This window comes from Andrena cerasifolii, chromosome 10 (genome assembly GCF_050908995.1).
Source record: "Andrena cerasifolii isolate SP2316 chromosome 10, iyAndCera1_principal, whole genome shotgun sequence".
Lineage (NCBI taxonomy): Eukaryota > Metazoa > Arthropoda > Insecta > Hymenoptera > Andrenidae > Andrena > Andrena cerasifolii.
Genome location: NC_135127.1, coordinates 9,548,426 through 9,568,455, shown reverse-complemented (window position 1 = coordinate 9,568,455; position 20,030 = coordinate 9,548,426). Strand labels below are relative to the sequence as shown.

The 20,030-nt window shown below is 49.1% G+C and overlaps 3 protein-coding genes across 4 annotated transcripts; 2 read left to right on the top strand and 1 right to left on the bottom strand.

Moving 5' to 3' along the window:
- The first annotated feature begins 6,650 nt into the window (after nt 1-6,650).
- Mrpl2 (mitochondrial ribosomal protein L2) lies at nt 6,651-8,352 on the top strand. Its single transcript, XM_076822568.1, has 2 exons — nt 6,651-6,908; nt 7,612-8,352. Exons 1-2 carry the CDS (start codon nt 6,674-6,676, stop codon nt 8,304-8,306), a joined length of 930 nt encoding a protein of 309 aa, XP_076678683.1. The 5' UTR covers nt 6,651-6,673; the 3' UTR covers nt 8,307-8,352.
- On the bottom strand, nt 8,320-10,815 carry Sfxn1-3 (Sideroflexin-1-3). The gene is made up of 4 exons (XM_076822567.1): nt 10,299-10,815; nt 9,959-10,135; nt 9,145-9,533; nt 8,320-8,824 (listed from the first exon to the last, which is right to left on the bottom strand). Exons 1-4 carry the CDS (start codon nt 10,478-10,480, stop codon nt 8,580-8,582), a joined length of 993 nt encoding a protein of 330 aa, XP_076678682.1. The 5' UTR covers nt 10,481-10,815; the 3' UTR covers nt 8,320-8,579.
- Nucleotides 10,816-14,151: 3,336 nt separating this feature from the next.
- Nucleotides 14,152-20,000, top strand: LOC143373853 (uncharacterized). Of its 2 annotated transcripts, XM_076821460.1 has the most exons (5): nt 14,152-16,397; nt 16,474-17,053; nt 17,342-17,609; nt 17,691-17,951; nt 19,217-20,000. In XM_076821460.1, the coding sequence occupies exons 2-5, from the start codon at nt 16,814-16,816 to the stop codon at nt 19,309-19,311; spliced, it is 864 nt and encodes a 287-aa protein (XP_076677575.1). In that variant the 5' UTR covers nt 14,152-16,397; nt 16,474-16,813; the 3' UTR covers nt 19,312-20,000. The 2 variants fall into 2 exon arrangements, with proteins under 2 accessions (XP_076677575.1, XP_076677576.1); XM_076821461.1 differs by having other exon boundaries at nt 14,152-17,053.
- The last annotated feature ends 30 nt before the right edge of the window (nt 20,001-20,030 follow it).

Here is a 20,030-nt window from a genome sequence, read left to right as displayed (position 1 = left end):
TGAATATCGCTTTACAAATTGCACGACTGTGCCTCGAGTACCCTGCTATAACCCAACCGCCCTCGACAACTGCATTCTATCCTACGTCAACAGGACATCTAGAGGGATCTGGAGAGCAGAGGCCAGAGACTTCTCGGGTGGTAGGCCAGCCGCGAGAGCCGAGGAAAGCCAAAAGACGGTCGAAAGTATTTTTTATCGGTCAGCAGCCTGTGCTCTCATGAAAAGGTGTACAACCCACCCACGGGTGGTGCCGGATTCGTAGATCCAGGGCGACCTTTCGGTGGTCTGGGGGTGGTCCGCAGCCCGCCGCTACGTAGGTATCCACTTCTAAACACGACCCTACTTACTCTTTCCGTAGTCCTGGCCTCGTAGGACTCGCGTCAGAGCGGTAAAAGGGTAGATAGATACACGGCACGGTATTAGTAGGTATTAGGTGTTGGCCTGGGAAAGGCTGCACGTGCTTGCGAGGAATCCCATCCCTCCTGCGAGTTCGGATAATTCTTTAAGTGCTTCCTTTCCCCCTTCGCGCCTCCTCCGATCTCGCCACTCTTACCCGGGGGGCCGATCCTCGGTCTCGACCTAACACCCCTGCCTCCCCATCCGCGACTACCCATCAGACCGATGTGCTCGCGGTACTACTCGCTCCGGGATCCTCTATGCCAGCCGAGTCTCTTTTTCCCCGTCGTCGCTCGTCGTCTTCGACGGCTCGCGATCCTCTGCCACCCAGACGGCTTTCAGCTAAATTTTACGCGTGTATATACACCCATCGAATTCGGCGCCTACCCCCTGGCCTCCCTCGACCATCGCGCGTACACCTTGGATCAACGGAGAGAGAGATAGAGAGAGAGAACACCCCCTTAATCTTCTTAACGCGAAGTTAAGCGACGTTGCTCAGCTAGACGCGTCGACTTTAATGCATTCGATAATCGGATAGGCTCGAACGGATGCCTAACGCGTGCTCCGCTCCGTAGATTAATTATCTATCGGGAGGAAAACCGGGAAAGATTTTTGGGAATCTGGTGCCTGAAGCGTCTTCAGGAGGATCGATATTTGTTGGTGGATCAGAGGGGATGCGTCGCGAGCTCCACTCGGATTTATGTTCGAAAATCCAGATTCACGCGCACCGGTTTTGAGTCGCGCTGTGCTCGGCGGTAACGCGCGAATGGGTCCCGTTACTTTCGCAATTTGAAACGGCGAGTTGCATAATTAGAATAATATTGCCGCGCCGCGAGACTCGTAATTTCCGTAACGCGGCGCAGTCGAGCGACGGCGTACCCGGTAAATGACATAATTATCGCTGAATGAGCCGGCGTATCGCGCGGAGGCCCGCTCACGGGGCGAAATTACTTCGCAACACCTAGTTTTCCGCTCGAAAGTGCCTGCATCTGCGAGCGTGCCAGCGCCGCGGCGGACAAAATAATCCTAAACGGAACACGGGCGCGATTACACGGCGCCGGGTCGTTTTCGTTCGACGCGGACGTATCATCCTCTCGACTTTGTCGACAAGGACATCCAGGAGGCCATTAGAGCACGGGGTGATGCCTGGCGTGGAAAAGTCAACGAACCGTTCGAAGGTTCCTCGGCATCTGGATGAAATTAAGTCGGCCTTCGTCTTCGGCAGACAGTCTGTCTGCTCCTCGGCCTGCGGGATATTTGTGTTGTCCTTTGACGACGGGACATGCAGGAATTCTTGGTGGATGCTGACGAACTGAATTGGCCGACGAATTGAAGATTAAACGACCCGTTGCTCCGTTTGATGCGAGTCGAAATGGAGAGGCAGGTACAGAGGGGTGAACGATAGTATCACGAGTGGAAGAAGTGTAGTGAGACATTTGGGGTGTGCTCAAATAGTGATTGCTCTTGAGTGGAGGGTCGCTTAGGGCTGAATACCTCTATATATCGATGTGTTCAGGATCTTAATGTGATAAGGTGAGTGTCCCAATTTTTGCTCATGTCCCCATTTATGCTCGTTTCTTATTTTTCTTATTATTATATGCGTTACGTTTGTACTATATTTGCAACAAAATAATTCTAAATTATTTCAACATTTACGCGAGTGTTGCATTTATCTATTATCATGTTATTTTTCATGAGCAGAAATACGGACATTTAGAGGATTATATATTTAATGACAAATTACTAATAGTTAAACATCTTGAAATATCTTTCTTAAATAGTTTTTGAATTGGTTGATTTATTATTAAACAATTAATCAATTACTCTGCAAATTTTGATCACAAACAAATTTTTTACACCTTCTTCATGACGAGTTACCTCTTAAATGAGCAGAAATTAGGACATTCACCTTCGTGCTAAAAATTGTTCAAAAGTTCTGTCAAAAATTAAATTCGAAATGCTAGTAGACACACTGGATTATCAAACGTGATAACTGCAAACTAGGAATTTATTACAAGCTCCCAAACACCAAAGCAACACGTCGCACCACTCCGAGGATCAATTTCGCAGAAAAGGGGAAAATGAGCATTACAATTTCGGGAATCTTTCCACCGAAATGCAACTTCATCGGCGCCCGTTACCGATGAATGTTTAAAAACAGCCAGTGCGCGAACCGACGAAATTTCCGTCGACGAAACTTTTACATTCAAACTTCCCTCGGAAGCGGACGACGCGACGCGGAAAAAAGTTCCAGCTCCAAAAAAAAAAGGGGGAGCCGGAGCTGAGGGTGTGGGGGAGGCGAGGGAATGTTTAAAATTCAGCTCGGCGGGCGGAGGTAAAAAAAATTGCTAATTCGGTTCTGTGATCGAAGACAATTGGGGGAACGGCGACGATGGAGGACAATGCGTAGGTACGCGGCGCGGCGGATGAAAAGCGCGGCGCTGGAGCGGTGAAAAGCGTCGAATTCGTCTGCACCGTTGGATTTATAGGTAATTATTTTTCTCGGAGCGCGTGCATACGACGCCCTGGGAGGGTGGTGGTGGTCGTGGACGGGCTTCGTCGGGCAAATATCCCCGACGAACGGGAGCCAGCGCTGGGCGTGGAAACTAAAGGCTGATCGTGTCGCGGATGTACATTTTCTACGGGGATCGTATTCAGAGAGAAACGACGAGACGTGGGGTGTGGAGAACGAGCTGATACAACCGTCCAGGCGGGGGTGTGAGAGGGAGTATAACGTGACAATCGCCGGATGCGAGGATTCGCGCGAATCGCGAGCGGGGACTTAGCTAGCCCCCGTGAATACGTGAATCTCCGCGGAGGAGAGAGCGGAACGGTTAGATCCGGGATGCAGGTGGCGCGAGGGAGAATGGGATAGATGTAGAGAGTGGTATGGCGAGGGCGAGGGGTTGTATAGATACATCCCTGCGGCGGTGGTTTGTAATATTATGATAACCCTCCCTGGCTGGCTGGCTGCCTCACCCCTACCTCGTTTCCCTCCTACGCGTCCCAGGCTGCGCGGCCACCCTCTTTCAGCGGCCATGTTGCCGGGAAATATGATTATTGTTATTATTTGCACCCTCCTTCGACCGCATCCTCCTGACTCCTCACCTCCTCGTGGCAATCCTCTCATCCTACCGCCGCTGTTCACTCGCTCTGACTGTCTTTCTTTCTCTGGTTCGCGCTTCCATCGTTCGCTACGATGCAACCCCCTCGCCACGTTCTCTTCGTCTTTCCCTGTTCTCTTCTCCCTGGCAGCCTCTTCACTCATCCGACCCGATCAAGCTCACTTCTCTGTCTCTCTCTCTCTCTCTCTCTCTCTCTCTCTCTCTTTCTGTGTCTCTCTCTCTCTCTCTCACTCCTCCCGCATCGTCTCCAAGCTCAGCGGAGGCTCTCTTCTTCGCTCGACGAATTGAGAGGAAACGAACGAGAACTGGTCCGAGGCAACCACCCGTCCGCGGAGCTTCTCTCTTTAGCGTGCTGTTTCCCTCCCTGCACTCTCTATAGGTACCCTATCGGTCCCTTCTTCCATTCCCGTCTCCGTTCCGCGGTCGCTTGCAAAACTTTACGACGCGAAATGCCATCTCCGCGTCGCGCACTTTTCCACCCCCTCCCAACCTCGTTCCCGCTCGTTCCTCCTTCTTTTTTTCTTTCCCTAACGTTTTACTTTTTATTTTCCCGCGCTTCTCGTCTCCCTCCCAACCCGTCGGCCCTTCTCTCTCTCTCTCTCCTGTTTCAACGCGCAGTTCATCCGCAACTCGTCCCCGCGGAAACGTTTCATCGACCGAGACCGTCGCTTCTTCTCCTCTTTATTCTCCTCGGGGCTTTTTTTTCGCCAACACCAACCCCCTACCCGTAAACTTTCCTCGCGTGACTAATATTGAGAAGTATCCTCGACGTTCCAGCAACGAGAATCTACCGTCAACCCGATAAACGGAAACCTCCCTTCCTCCGTCCCACTTCGAAGCCGCAGAGACTCGCGTTAAACGCAATATTCGTGTCCGAGGAAGTTCGCGACGCCCGGATTAAACGCCGGACGAACCTGCGGGAAAAGAAGGGAGCGACCAACTCGCACGACTGCACCCCGCGAGGCTCCCGACGTCGACCTTAAATATTCCTGGCACGTATCCCGGGCCGAGGCTTCGCGGCGACGTGCAGGCCATTTCCTGCAAATTCGCCTAATCGTGTCACTCGACTTCTGTGTAACGCCTGGCCGCGTTAAGTGCGACGGGAACCATCGCCGGCGTGACGCGCGATACGAACAAATAAGCGAACAACGAGGAGGGAGGGCGGGAGAGGCGCGAACCGACGAAGAAACGAACGACGGGAGAGGAAAAAGGGAAAAAGGAGGGTGGCAAGGAGGTGGTTGGTCTCTCGTAGCAGTCGCTGGAGTCGTGGTAATAAATGGGCAACACGAGCGCTTATAAGGGGTAGGTAATCTAAAGCTTTCGAGGCGGAGGCGCGGGCGGGGAGCGTCGAGAGAAAGCGAGCAAGGCGGAGGTTTCCAGGGGGAGGATGTAGCGGAGGGGTGGAGGAGCGGTGTGTAGGATGAGAAGAACCGGCTGGGCGAGGAGACCGCGGAGGAAGGGGGTTAAGGGTGGTTACGGCGAGGGTGTGAGATAAGGTATAAGGTGGGTAAGATGGCGGACAATTTGCCGCTCGACTACTCTTGCCCGCACCCCTCCCTCAGCGATTCCACCCTTCCCTCCCGCCGGCCTATGTACCGGGGTAATAGATGTTCCTCCTTCGCGGCCAACAGAGAAACGTTGAACGCGCGCGCAAGCAGCGATCTCCTCGTTCCCCGACCCTCTTTCCCTGTCTTTCTCTATCTTTCACCCGCGACACCCTCCTCGCGGCTTCCTCCGTCCCTCTCGCTCGCTCCAGCGAGGCTGGGTACCAGCCGCGCATGAACGTACGCGACAGACGCGAGAGAGAATCACGCGTGCACGCGCGACAACCACACGGACGCGTCGCAAAGTTTCGCGACCGCGTATATACACGCGCGAGCTGGCTCCGTGGTATCCGCGTACACGTGGAGGTATTTTAAACGCTCTCCACACCGTCACCTGCCACAGCCGCCGCTGCTCGCCCCTCCCTACGCCGCCACCCCCTAACTCTCCCCTCTGCCCAACCGCCGGCCTACCCGCCAGACCGCACCAGCATGCTCTCTCTTAGCATTCCATCCGCCATCTTCTCACTTAATAAAATAATTACCCCAGGCCAATTAAGCGGCCCGTCCCCTCCCGCGAAACCCTCTTCCCGCACGCCACTCCCGTCGCTCTTCTACCCCCGCCACGAGGGACGACCGCGTATACTCGCGCCACCGCGAGAGCGCAGACTTTTCTTCTCGAACCTTCCGATCGTCGTGAGATCGTTTTAAAAGAGCCTGCCCGGTGGGAATACCATCGAGGAAAGAATGGAGAGCCGATGGGACCGTTTTCCTTCGATTGTGCAGCGAATTATATAATTACGACTCTTTGTCGCAGTGTATTATGAAATTCTATCGGTTGAGATGGATCGTCTATTTATTTTTAATATTGACTGTGTAATTATATTTGCGACATTGTCAGTCAACGCGTAATACTGTAAATCAATAGCGCATTCATAATGTTGTGAAACAGTTCAGTGTTCGTAATGCTATAAGGGAAATATTTCAAATGAAGTTAGATGAGACGCCATGAGCGTTTGTATTTCCCGCGCTCGACGCTTATTCTCTGCGCATTGGAGGTGGAGTGGGGAGACTGCGCGCGTCAGTAACAGTTTAGCGGGAAAAAGCGTACACCCGTCAGCGTAGAAAATAATTGTCGATTCCGATAACGGCGTCTCGTCTTTCACGTAATAACCAAATAAACATACCCCAGGAACTTGATGTCGCCTGGTTTTCGTCCCGAATATGCTCACGTCCCTCTTGATAACCACTGATCACTTGCCCTTTGACCGACGCCAGCCACCGCTGAATATCCTCGGAAGATTTTCAGTAATTGTCAATTAGATTCCGAGTGGCAGTCCATTAATCCACTACACGGCACTAAAGTCCCTCGGTACTCGTCCATTAAGCACTCGGTCACTCAATTTTACTCGCAAAATGCAACGCAAAAGTCCAAATTGACGGAGAGCGAAACGTGCCTCAACGCGCACGGGGATTCAACTACCGCAAACTGTTAGGGTCACGTGACGCGACATCTATGGAAGCGCGCGTAATTCGAACGCGCTTTCAGCAACAGCTTTTCAAACGAGCGGGAGCAGTGCTCTGGTGGCAGCACAATTCTGTCGTATCAAAATGGCCGCTGTCTCGTTGGGACGTCGCGTTTTTCTGAAACAAGTTACAGACGTTTTTACCGCGAATTCACGTGTGTCGTGTCAAGTGCAACAGAGGAGATGCCAGTGGAACCTCCTGAAGCTTCCTAAGCCGGGAGTCAATGGCAAGAGTTTTCGGAGAATCGTTCATTTCAAGGATGAGTACACGGTGCAGCCTTTGGAGGTTACGAACCTGGGAGGCAGAGATCCTGTTAGTGGTGCGTTTTGAATCAATGTTCATTGTTTCACGCTCAAACTAATTACTTAGCAGCGTAACGAGTCTGTTCTCGTTAATTTCCATTGCAATGTATTTGTAATTTCTTCGTGGACGTGGGTAAACTTTTCCTCTGGGAAACCTTTTGTTTCACCGCAAATTTATATCGGTCGGAAACACGTATCAAATAACATGAAAAAATATTATTTTTGAGTGTAGGAATTTATCCATTGCAAAGTTAAGTTAAAAGGACTCCGAAATTTTGTTATACTCAATACTCGGAACAAATTGAAAAGTGGAATGCGTTGTATCGTCGAACCAGTTGTGAAAACTATAGAACCCATTTTCAGCTAAATACTTTGTTGTTAGACAGTCACCGTAACTATCGCAGTATCAGCTAGAAAATATGTCAAAATTTCGCAACCTTTTTCGCCTCATAACGCTTCAACGATAACATTCCTAACCTCCAAATTGGTATCATTAAACTCTAAATATACATAAAGTACTTTCCATAAATATAAGTTTCGACCCCAGTAAAAAGGTTTCCCAGAGGAAAAGTTCACATCATTTATTGGATGATATTTATTGGACGTCTCTATATTGAACTCTATATCGTGAGCTGTACAATCTGTAGTAGCAGAAAGAAATATTATAGGGTGGTGAATTGTAGGATACTAAAAATCTCTTCTTTTTGGTTAATATAATAGGGAGGGTCATAGCGAAGGGTATTGGCGGAGGTATTAAACACAAATACCACTGGATCCATTGGGTGAGGGATGGGCCTACCGACTTGAAGGAGAAACCAAGGGAGGACAAAGTTCTGCATATACTCAAAGATGGATGTAGAACTTCTTTCGTAGCTCTGATTGGGGGTGGTAAAGAATTGAAATACATCCTGGCCACGGAGAAGATGAAAGTGGGCGATATAATCAAGACGCATAAGGGTATCCCTCGAAACCCTGTGAGACCCAGAGAAGGAGACGCTTATCCATTGGGGGCTTTACCTTATGGGACGCAAGTTAACTGCGTGGAGACGCATCCAGGCTTGGGTGGCATCCTCATCCACGCAGCTGGAGGTTACGGGACAATATTAAGAGGAGATGGGAATGATCGTGTTATCGTGAAAATGCCCAGCAAGAAGGAGTTCAGCTTGCACCGGCTGTGCATGGCGACAGTGGGTAGGCTGTCGAACGTGGATCACGGAATTACACCCATTGGCAGCGCGCAAAAGAATCGAGAGCTGGGGAATCGACCCCGAAGCGGTCTTTGGCAGAGGAAGACTGGTAGGTTCGGTCGAAAGATCAGACCTCTGCCTCCGCCGAAAAAGTTTGATGCATGCGTGACTCGAATTGAAAAGGAACGCCTGCCCTTGAATTTGTCGCAGTTGAATTCGCAAGATTAAATATAAGAGTATATAAAATAAATGGCTCCTTTATTGTACCACTTTATTGTCCTCGTTACTTGATCTGGTACCACAATCAGCTCCCTTCATTTCCCGTACAGTTATGGCGTGTGTTAGGTTAACAGAACATGGGAGATGTGTTCTTGTTCATACACGGCTCTCGCACATAAGAAGTCTTTCGCGACTGTATGTGCGTCGCGCATTCAGCTCCTAAACCGCGATGTTCCCCTCCTTTACGTATTGTTTTGCGAAATCTTTAGTCCTCCGATTAGTTCAGAGACCTTTATTGTAGTACACCGTTTGAAGATTACGGTTGCGTAAGAGTATTTGATCTCGTACTTCCGGTTCTAGATCGTTAACTGCGATGGGTACTCGTTGCACAAACAGGGCGCAACAAAGAGGGGTAGCGAAAGTTAGGCAGACTCCGCAAATCAGAACCTGGATGGGTACCACCGCCCATCTCGCGTTGCGCAATAATTGTCTTCGGTCCATCATGTTCATTACAATAGGGGCTAATACTGCAACAGACACAAGCAGGCAATGTAAATCAATTAAAAGTGACTCTTAGCATAAGTACTTAATCCTGGAAGGACTTCTCTCAATTGACTGCACGTATTTTTAGATTACTAATACCTTTAGACACCATCCCAATCTATGCCCCATCGAATTTGACTAAAATTTGTATTACTTTTTAGATTACTAACACCCAATCATTAAATTGGCTTTACACTTTACTTTTTTTTAATCCTCAGCTGACTAGGTACTCCGTAAACTGTTCTGTCCAGGGGTTTAACTTAACAGAAGTCGTTCCAGGGTACGAGAGAATATCTCCACTTACTCATACTCGGCGAGGCCATAAGGATACGAGACAACGTCACAGCGGTGATAGCTTTCCTAGCAGCGCGGCTGCTGTAGCCAACCTTCGTGCCATCCTCCGTCTGCAGCTCGATACCATTCTTGAGCTCGGACATCCTCATGAAGGGGATATTGACGCAATTGGCGGCGGCCACAGCCGCGAACGGCACCAGCCTACCCACCAGGGGTGGTGCGCTTCGGAACAGTCGATTCAAGCCTAGAGCAGTGATCACAGCCCCTCCCGTCGCGACGGCGTAGCTCTGCAGGATCGTGTTCATAGGGATAGGGCTGGAACCGCTGCGGTTCGTGTAGTTGACCGTGGCATTGAACGACTGGTTCACCCATTGCCAGGTAATCACGTGCGCCGTTGTCCTGAAGAATAATAAACAAGGCCACACCTCGTTTACCGATACGTCACAGCCTGATCCTCATTCCTAGTAATCCTATTTCGACCTTAATAGCGCGCGTACGCAATGCTGTTATCATTACGCGGTCGTCGGCGAAGGCACGACGCTGGAAGCACGAGTCTCGCGATAAAATTGCACGAGGGTAATTAAATCCTTCGGCGATCGTACGCTCTCACTTTCATCTGCTCCCCCCCTGGAAAACGTGACTGCTGATCGTCTGTCGCGCGATCAGCTCGCATCCGTGAGCGGATTTTGAAATTGACCGGGGTGAAAGTGTATCTCCTGTTATCGCATCTGTTGCCGAGAAGACCGGTTCAAGGTCGCGGCGTGATAAGTCGCCAGTTCCTCGAACGAAATGTAATGGGACTCGGTAACGGCTGGATTACGTACTTGTAGAACGTCAACATGCAGCCGGTTATCATCATGTTCATGGGAACCTGGGCGCTCATGCGCCCGATCATCAGCATCTTCTCGCCTGTGTCCGGATGGTAGGCACTGTCGTACAGGTACTTGCATCTCCATAGTTCATCGGCCGTGACCTCCAGCTGCTCCAGGCTATCCCCTTTCCTTGCGATCGATACAGAAATCCTCGAATTATGTACTGATCAGCTTGAAAACTTAGGAGAACGAAAGAGAAATGCTTCAATGTCTCCCCTAATGAAATTCTAACGTCTCTACGGCTACTGACAGCGCCAATCCCTCCACGAAACCTGGCACACATATCGAATACCTGTACTTGGTGACGATGTCCCGGGCACGTTCGAGCTCCTTGCTGCTGACGAATAGATTCAACGGATTGGTGACGGTGAGGAAGTGCAACGCCCTTCCCCGGTAAGTGTTCTGGTCCCAGTAGGGCTTCTCGATGTCGATTCTCCGCGCGTTAGCCACGCTAGCATCCTTGCTCCCCGACATATTGCAGCTCCTTTCCGCTCCTGAAACCCGTTCCTTCCACCACCGGCTCTCTCACCTGCCGTTCTCCTGCCCTACCACCGGCCCAGCCCCACCACGCACCTCCACAGGCCTCGTGGAAGCTGTAACCGTCTCGGCAGGCTTCGTCCTTTCGTTCTCGAAGCCCGTGGATGGGTTCCCGTCGATCCGGCCCTCGCGGGTACGCGTGGACGCTTGCGATATCGCGTTCCCCGACGTCAACTGGCACGTTCCAGTGTTCACAATACGCTCTTTCCGTCGAGGCCCGGGTCACCTCCCTCGCCTCTCGCGACCTTTCGATCCATCGCACTCCACACGCTTCACTCTTCCCTTCCGCGAACCCCCTGGGCTCTGTTATCGATAAGAGGCACGCGTGCGCAACCACCGCCCATGTATCGCCGTTTATTTCATACACCAAGAGATGGTGGCACGTTTCCTTTCAACCTGAAAGGGTAACTGCATTTTATTTTCAGGGTTGGGTGAAACGGGTGGCACATTTACGTTAAATCTCTGAGAGATTTGTTCTCCAGAGCTTTTGTTAGATTATTTTCATTCCTAAGTCCTTAGGAGTAGAGGTATCGATCGTGGTGACCAACCGAAGGGTGGTATTTTCAACCCCTACACAGCGCTTCCGTATCACTTCGCGAGGTGGAGACACTTTACAATCCGCATCCCTATCAGAACAATTCAAACTAGCGATAGTGATTAAAACCGGTCAAAGTTCACCGTAGAGTACGTCGATCGTTATGTCTTGCTTTGATATCGTAACCATTTATTTCCCCCTCCGTATTTCGCGTTATTCAACAAGAACACGCGACTCCGCGTCATTCACATAACAGTAGTGGAAACACCAGTTTGCTTCAGTCTCGTTGTCAGTCTCGCCAGGGCTCCACTCACGAGGTCAAAGAATCGCGCTTCTTATCGAGCCTGATCATCGAGCACTTGGAATTTCGAGGTCGTTGTCTCTGCAGACGCTTCTAGCGGAGTTCGCCGAGTAAAAAGGGAACGATGGCACGTTCGTTTCGGTGCAGATAAATGGCCAATAGGCACACCACATGTCGTTGAACTTTTGAACCATGTATTTATTCAAAGGCCCCGCCGATATGTTAATCGACATATCGATTGTGGACAGGCGTCGCCAGTGCAAACATTAAATCGTATTTGGCCTTGTTACAAGCTGCTTAGTTATTAGGGTCATTTTCGATTCCAAAGTTCAGTGACTGTACTATGATGAACCGTCAAACTTTCTACCTGCCTTTGTCGATCCAGTGCGCACTAATAATAGTAAAATAGTCAAATAAGACTAACAGTCTTTCACAACAATTTTCAACCAGCGCGCAGGTAGAAAACGCCCAATTTATTCGACGAATTTGCTCGGCACTAATTTCACGTTCTCCAGTTTCTAATCACTGCCGCAATTTACTTGGATGACCTCGCTGTTTGCTCTTTACTGGCATCACAGTGGTCCCTGATCGATTTTTCAGCCTAATTCCAAGCTACTTTGCCTCGCCCGCTATCGCGGCTAACTCTTATCAATTATTGTCAATAATTAGAAGAATCCGTGCTGAATTCCATTTCACTTATTAGCAGCGGAATGGACTCACGTTCCGGGCTGCCCTGCCGACGTGATTCGGATGAGCCATTCAGGCAAAGAAGCACTGCAAACACTGTAATAATCTCGAGAACGTGTTCTGATAGTTTAACGACCTGCGGAGAAATGTTTTACCGCATCTATCACTCAAGTCACTAGTTATTACCAACAGTTTTTTTTAATCAGCGCATTTCTGTCAACAAAACGTTAGGTTTTTCATTATAGCGCCGGGTATCTAGCACTTTCTTGAAGAGGAATGCAAGCACCTGTGTCACAATTATTATACGACTATCGCGAAGTCATAAATCTCGAGACTCCTCTGTTTTTAAAAGGAGCTCCCAATAGGGCGAATAAAGGGGAAGCTTGCATGTTCTAAATTGATTGTTTTGTGCAGAAAGAAGGCCATCGGCGGCATCGCGTGCTCGGAAGCACGTACAAGCGTTCATGCTCGTGTCCGAAGGGCTTAGCGTGAAGAATGCTAGCCAGACATTTATCTATTCTGTCGGTGGAAACGGCGCGGTGCTTCCAAACAAGGTGGCCCACTTGCGCGCCTCTGCTGTTGCACATGCAACTGAAACCGAAAACGAAAGGCACGACGCGAGAATTCCAGTTTGCACCATTACGCGCCATCGACGCGCGTTTGCGTCGCGAAAGGATGTTAATTCGAGTGGTGAAATTTGACGAGGTCACTCGGCTAGGCTCCAGAAGCTCGGCCACTTAGCCTGTTAGTAATTAGTACATCTTTAAAATCCGCACAGTCTCGTTTCTGGACGTTCCGCCGATAAGAAGATGCGTCTGGCGCGAAAACGTGGGCGCATAAACGAGTACGATTTTTCTGTTACCAATTTCAACGAGCTCCTCGTTTTCCCTTAATTTTTCATCCACTCCTACGCCACCGGTTTTCCGGAAAAGGAGGTATTCAGGCCGTGCGATTTTTAAGTACGTATCACTTGTGTCCTTCGATATCGAACGAGATTACCACGATTTTTGCCAGCCTTCAACGGGAGACGCCCCGTTTAGCTTCACCTAGTGACATAATTACGTACGAACGAAAACAAAAATCCAACGGGGCGTACATTCTACTTATCAGGAGGACGGCAAGCATAATTGACGTGGCTGCGCGAGTTTAAGCGAGTCCGATACTTTCACCGGAATCGATCCGAACGAGAACCACCGCTGCACCTCGGTGTGGCGATCCAGTGAATCTCGCGTAATAATAGCATACCACAGAAAGGAGCAGAAAACATCCTTGGCCATGGAATAGAGGCCACGGCTGGCGAACCGTAAACGCGGCCTGACACGGCGAGTCGCCGGTCCGTTTCTCCTTTTTCGATTGCTGCCAGCCGGCTCGGGCCTCGTCGCGATCGCTTGTCCCCGAAACAATGGAATTATCCGCGAATTATGCAAATCAGCAGCACGGAAATTACCGGTGGCCAGGGGAGCAGAAACTTTAATGTCGTCGGGACTTTTTCTGCTGGCTGATCGCTGACGGAATTTCTCCACTGCAATTTTCGTGGGCGCCATCATTCTGTGATCTCTTTCGTGAAGGAAGATTCTAAAGTTGAGCGAAACGTGGGTGATCCTCGGCTTACCGACGAGCGAATATTGATGTACACTTTAGTAGTGACTAAAACGCTATTTCCTGTAAAAGCGAAGAAGACGACGTTCCGATTTCCCGCGGCTTGTATCCAATTTGCGCGAGCCGTAACAAGATTAACACTGTCCATTGATATCAAACGAATAACCGCATCCTCTGCGCTCGCTGCCAATACTTTCTCGAGCCATTATCCGCGCGATCAGTTCATCGACATGCCTCCTAATCTTCAGCATTTACTTCATTCATGAAACAGTCCTAAAGAAGCCCACGAAGTGGTACGAATGTCAACCTGACTCGCCCACAGCGGGAAGAATTAGCAACTTTATTCTTCTATTCGACGTACCTGCGGTTTGAAAGTTTCGTCACCAATTAACGTGCCCGCGATGACTGCTCAGGATCTCCAGTCGCTCAATTATCGAGAGAAGATAAGCGTTAATGATGAGTCTCCAACGCTACGACCCTTTCTGAACGCCATCGCGGCAGAATTTTCCGACGATCGAGGTTTGATAATTGCCGAGTTCCTCGGTGTTCTTGCCCTGTCTCGATTGATTACGACACGTCTGGTCTGAACGGGATCTGGACCAACGAGATTCACGGTTTGCGTTTTTCCGTAATGTCGCGCCGTCGACGTGTCCCCCGTTTCTGAGGCGTAAAACGTGAACACGCGCGGTAATCTGGATCGGGAATCAGGGGAAACGAGATTATCGTTTCATATCCTGTCGATGACTTGGTGGAACTGGGTCAACGAATGATCAGGGTAAGCAGGTTACGTCGCGTCCGAGGATTCCGCCTTCCGGGCATCGGCATCTGCTTCTTATCTGGCCGTTTTGCAGAAGACGATGCCGCTTCTGCGTGCACTTTTTGGGGATGTTCGTAACCGCGAGTGAAAGGCGCCCGACCATCCAACAGGCTTGTCTTTTAATCGCTGAGTTCGCTTTGGCGCTCCGAGGGAAGCCATTGGTGGTCTGATATTATCCGAAATAGTTCCCAAGACACACCTTTAGTTTTAGATCGTAATCTGGGGTCGCATAGCTTTTCGAGGTGTAAAATTGCCTCGTGCAGAATTTGAGAGGGGATTTGAGTAGCAACGTTGCTTTCGAATTGGATCAATAGGTTGGATCATTTACCCACGTCGGGAATTATTTTTGAACGATTCTCAGAAGGGTCGGTTTCACTCAGAAAACCTACGGGACTTCTCTTTTTTTATAAAAAAATTTGCGTGCCTCGGAGAATTATTGGCGGAGATCTTATCCGAAGGAGAAACTGTAACTGTAAACGAGTGTTTACAACGATCGTTTATAGGCACATACATCTAAGGAAACTGTACATAGGCGTTGCTTTTTATTTGTCCAGATATGCAAATGTCTCGGTCCCAGCTACATCGTGACAGTTACAACTGAGCCAACCCGTGAAAAAGGTACCAGGTGTCCCGGAAAAGTACGAAGGGGGTTACCATTGCATGGGTCAACCATAAATAGTATAGAAGTCGATTTTTAGACACTATCGATCATTCGAGCGTTGAGAAATGGGGTTGGGACCTGAATAAATAGGAAACAAGAGTGAGGACATCGCGGAGAGTTCACGTCGCGGTGATACCTCGAAGTATGTCGATTAAAATGCGGGGAATGGTGTTGTGATGTGTAACGTCGCGGGTTTAGCCGGTTGGCATCCGATTTCCTGGTCTTATCTTGTAACTTCAAATACCAGCATAAATAAAGAGTAAACAAAAATAGAGCAACAGGGTGTTTGTGCCAGATTCGAGCGTTAGATAGGAGCACGGGGTCGCGAAGATGCTGGAATGCTTGCCTCGGGGTTTTAAGAAAAATAGCGTAAATATAAATCTATCGGACGCGGTGCTTATGGTCTGAACAATTATGTTGGCACGCGCAATCCGTATACTGCTATCTCAAGCGATATAATAGATTCTCTGGCTGAAAGCTAGAGCAGAAGGACATGGCGAGCCGCAGTGGCAGACCTCGCACATTTCATTGTGTAATTAAAGAAAATAACCGAGGACATTAGCGATTCCTAAGAGAACCATGCCACTGGTTACGTCTAGTCTGATAACGAAAAGTTAAGATCGAAAAACGGCGAGAAAGTCGATCTTCGGGCAGAGCTAGTCTCTGCTCTTCTTGCATCGCAATCCATATATTTCCTCCATCGCGTAAGTGCCGTTTCCCGAGTTCTATGCGGTGGTCTTTCATCGATTACCAATCATTAGAATCCATCTGAAATTTATCTAAAGTTTCCCCAGGTCCCCGATTGCGAAGAACTGTTCCCCACAGGTCCCAACGATCTGTTCAACACAACTCTACACCCGAAGATCCATTATCTTAGAAGATACGTTTCCGTGTAATTGCACGGAACTGTAGAGAACTGTCGCCAGCTTTCGGTTGGATAATGCAAAAGCGGTCTCGACACCGGCGACAGCTGATTCTTCCTCGTGTCTCATCCGTCCACGTTGATACCCATTTCAGTTTCATGAAACGGGGACATGTATTAGCAATCAACGCACAGTTGCGGTTCCCACCGGCTTTAATAAATCCAAGATTCTCTTCTTCTCGATCCGTCAGGGAGACTATAAAACTTGTACCGTTAACGTCTGTTCTGCGAACTGACGCAGGCGTTCCAGTTTTCACACGACACAGGCCGTGTCAACTGAGGATATCTGAAGTTCCTTCAAGGTCCTGTAAGGTTCCCTCGATAACTCGAAGGTTGGTTGGAGGGTATTCCATAGCTGGTCCCATTCAGATCGCAGGCTCATCGTCGAGTATACTCGCGTGTTTCCAGATGATGCCAGAGTCGTGATACCAGTCTCTATGCAGCATTATCTAAGCCGTGGACCGGTACCCCCACCGACCTAAATGCACCACGTATAAATGGTCAAGACACCTTCTATCCACTGTCAGTGAGCTTGTAGACCTAATCTCGTCTATCTGCTCGAACGTTCGCGAGCCACGGCACGAGGTGTCCACGTTCTGGATCATTTACCACGAAGGCTTTGCTCCGCCGAGGTAACCTGAGCCGACTATGAAGACACGTGTCTGTGAAGGAAATTCGCGCGCATATTAAAGGATCGTCATCGTTGGTGCTCGTCATTATTGGACGCTGGATTTCGGGCCACAGAATCATGAAGTGCGAGCGGGGTGGAAAATCGTGCGTCCTCGAACGTTGGGGGTTGAGCAGGCTGGTGCGAGTCGGTTGCTTCCTATTAGTGATTCCTTGTTTCCCGTGTCAAGCCCTGACCTTCGACAACTCCACGAACACATTTGTCGAGCGATGTCGCGTGGATTGCAGCTTCCAGAAGGATTTCGTCACGTGCTGGAAGTACAGGGTCGTCAGGTGGCTTCACGATGTCGTTAAGGAGAAGGTACGGTGGCTTCTTTTCTTAGAAAGTGTCTCCACTCATGCTGCGTTATGCGTTCTGTGGTTTTTAGTGCACTGTGCGCGTTTTAGAATCATGTACAGTGCTTGAAGGAGACTAAGACTATTTGAGACAGACAGTAAATCGAGGTTCATGCTAACATTTCTAATAGTAGGGATCTAGAAAACCATTACTTTGTCAGCAGCTTAGAAAATATGTTTCTGTGTTCCAAGATGCTTACGGAATTATGATCTCTTCAAATAAATTAGATAAATGTTTCTCCATTCGCTTCAGGAATTCAGCTACGGCCCCGTCCGCCTAGTAAGGATACCATCCATGCCACATCAAACGGTTCTACCGAAATTGCCCCAGTCCCGAGTGTTCAAGAGCAAGGCGATCGAGACCTTGGGATTCGTCAGGGATGCTGTGGAGGACCTGTTGACGAAACGGGCACTTGTGTACACCGTCGACAGCTCTACCAGCAGCAGGAGCTTCGGTAGCATGCCCTTGATCATGGACGAGGACGAGTTCACGGAGATGCAGAGCAGGAAGGAGTCAGAAGGTGGTTTAACACGATAGCCGGGCATTTTGTTCACTGGTTTCCTTCCACGGTTCAAGAAGATTGACAGCGTATGTCCAACAGGCGACTGGAGGATCTTCAAGAAGAAGAAGTCGGTGATCCTGCCGCTTCTGATCCTGCTGAATCTGCTGAAGCTGAAGCTGCTGCTGCTGCCGATCTTCCTGGGCGTCCACTTCATCAAGAAGCTGCTGGTCCTCGCCTCCCTGATCGTGCCCTCCATCCTGGCCCACCTGAAGATCTGCAAGGTCCCGCCACCCCACCAGCAGGGCTATCCTTATCACACGTGGTCCACCGCGGCGGAAGCGCCTGTCGATTATCCAACCGGTAAGAGGAATCTTGAATCCCACATCGTGCTTCGTTAATTCAGAGCGCAGCCAGTTACGTAGGCCGCGATTATAGAGGTTGCGGAATGGTTCAAGTGACCGTGACGATCGATGGGAATGCCAATAATCGAAAAGCACGAGGAACGACGACCGATGACACGAAAAGAGATATTAATACCTTCCCGCCGACTACAGTTACATAACGCCTGATGATTTGTCGGGGGGGAATTGCGGCCTGCACGAATGACAGAATTCGATAATATTTCAGCCACGATGACTCGGTTACGAGGATAATTTCAGTAATCACGCGGCTTCCATTGGGTTAGGGACAAGTTTAATGTCACTGGAGCGTGGCGATCGTTCGCTGGACGGGCTGCAGGTTGTTCCTAAATTGCTTATTGTTAGTCGAACTTCTGCTGGTAGTACTGATAAAAGAGATGCCTTAAAACACGGTGATTTTTTAAGAATTATTTTCTCAACAAATATATAGAGAATCTTTCCAAATTTTTTATTGTGTTTTACTGTGTATTCAGACAACAAGAAAACTTTTTTTTTCGTTCAATTATAATTCATTTAATATTGCTTTATTGGTATATCTTCGTAGAGCCGCGCCGTCGGAGTTATCAATTATTAAAAAAATAAGAGAAAGGTCTAAAATTCACAAAGTAATGGGACTTTAACGAAAAAGTTACGTTTTTGACGGAATTTTTTTTAGGTTTCATGCAAAAAAATGGTTTAAGCTAATTTCTGCATAAATCTTTTCGATTCATTGACGACATAAATTCATGTCATCTAAGAAAAACTTCGGCTTTTTTATTTCGGGCAAAAATTGGATCCGCTAGGATGTACACAATTTTACAACTCCGGCGGCGCGGCGCTACGAAGATATACCAAAAAAAACAATATTAAATGAATTATTATTGAATAAAAAAACTTTCCTTGTTGTCTGAATATACAGTAAAACACCCACAAAGTTTGGGAAAGATTCTCTTCATATTTGTTGAGAAAATAATTCTTAAAAAATCAGCGTGTTTTCAGCGTCCTAAACCAGGTTCTCCCTTAAAAGCGCAGGTCCATGTGTGCTTCTAATCATAGTCTTTTAAACATCCACGTTACAAGAAGAGCAGTTTCACCGTTTCATTGATTACTGCAGACGTTTAGGAAATGAACACTCGGCTCCCACTTCCTGCTATCACTAGAAAGCCTGACTTAGAGTGTTTCAGGAGCAACTCTGTTTTTTAACAAAAAATATTTTTTCCCCTGCAGGATACGGACAGGAGGAGGCGTGGGCCCACAGGAACGACTACGCAGGAAGCGTCCCTTACCCTGGCTACCACGGCTACCGCAACCCCTACGGATGAACTCGGCGGATCCTAGGTCGTCGTTGACAGTCGTCCTGTTCGTTGCTAAGCGCAACGTGTTGAATGTCGAGCAAACGAACGATAATGCTGCTTCCTCCACCCTGTCTTCCTCCAATAACTTCCGAACGTGCTCTCCAAGTGCCAATGGTTCCCTTCCTAGCGGCTCACTAATCTCGTTCCCCGCGCTCCTAAGCGGACAGAAACGCGCGGCAATCGGCGCGTGCGGAGAAACGCCGTTTAGCGGCGATTATCGTCTGCGTTTCGTCGCGAAAAATCCTCGCTGGATAACTTTCACGCGAGCTTACCGTTAGCGAGCGGGGCGACACTTGGCGATGCCACGGAAAGCGCTCGTCATTCTTTCCCGTAGATATCAGATCGTTGGACGGGATTTTTGCATAGGTAACGAGCTCGAGGTGCACGCGAACCATCGGCGTGGCGGACTAATGGCGTCCATAAATATCACGGGGCACCATAAATCCAAGGTATCCGCGGTCTCGAGGAAATTTCGTCGAACGAGGGTGCCTCGCGTGTCGTCGATGCCGCTGACTTCCGGGATCGTGATGGGTGTGCTGCTCAAGTACGCGGACCGTTCACGTAGATGCGTAGAAATATGTAGTAGCGAAGATTTGTGGTAACTAGGCGCTCTTATTGCGGGCATTTTGGTATAATAAAATGATCGTGGAAACGAACGGGGGGCGGTCTTCAATTTACTGGGCCTG

What these genes read in the sequence shown, in the direction of transcription:
- LOC143373853 (XM_076821460.1), top strand. Translation starts at nt 16,814, where the DNA reads ATGAAGTGCGAGCGGGGTGGAAAATCGTGCGTCCTCGAACGTTGGGGG. An exon ending in ACGATGTCGTTAAGGAGAAG is followed by an intron (nt 17,054 to 17,341) that starts GTACGGTGGCTT and finishes CATTCGCTTCAG; the next exon opens with GAATTCAGCTACGGCCCCGT. An exon ending in GCCTGTCGATTATCCAACCG is followed by an intron (nt 17,952 to 19,216) that starts GTAAGAGGAATC and finishes TTTCCCCTGCAG; the next exon opens with GATACGGACAGGAGGAGGCG.
- Sfxn1-3 (XM_076822567.1), bottom strand. Translation starts at nt 10,480, where the DNA reads ATGTCGGGGAGCAAGGATGCTAGCGTGGCTAACGCGCGGAGAATCGAC. An exon ending in GACATCGTCACCAAGTACAG is followed by an intron (nt 10,136 to 10,298) that starts GTATTCGATATG and finishes ATCGATCGCAAG; the next exon opens with GAAAGGGGATAGCCTGGAGC. An exon ending in TATGGCCTCGCCGAGTATGA is followed by an intron (nt 8,825 to 9,144) that starts GTAAGTGGAGAT and finishes TGTCTGTTGCAG; the next exon opens with TATTAGCCCCTATTGTAATG.
- Mrpl2 (XM_076822568.1), top strand. Translation starts at nt 6,674, where the DNA reads ATGGCCGCTGTCTCGTTGGGACGTCGCGTTTTTCTGAAACAAGTTACA. An exon ending in AGGCAGAGATCCTGTTAGTG is followed by an intron (nt 6,909 to 7,611) that starts GTGCGTTTTGAA and finishes TTAATATAATAG; the next exon opens with GGAGGGTCATAGCGAAGGGT.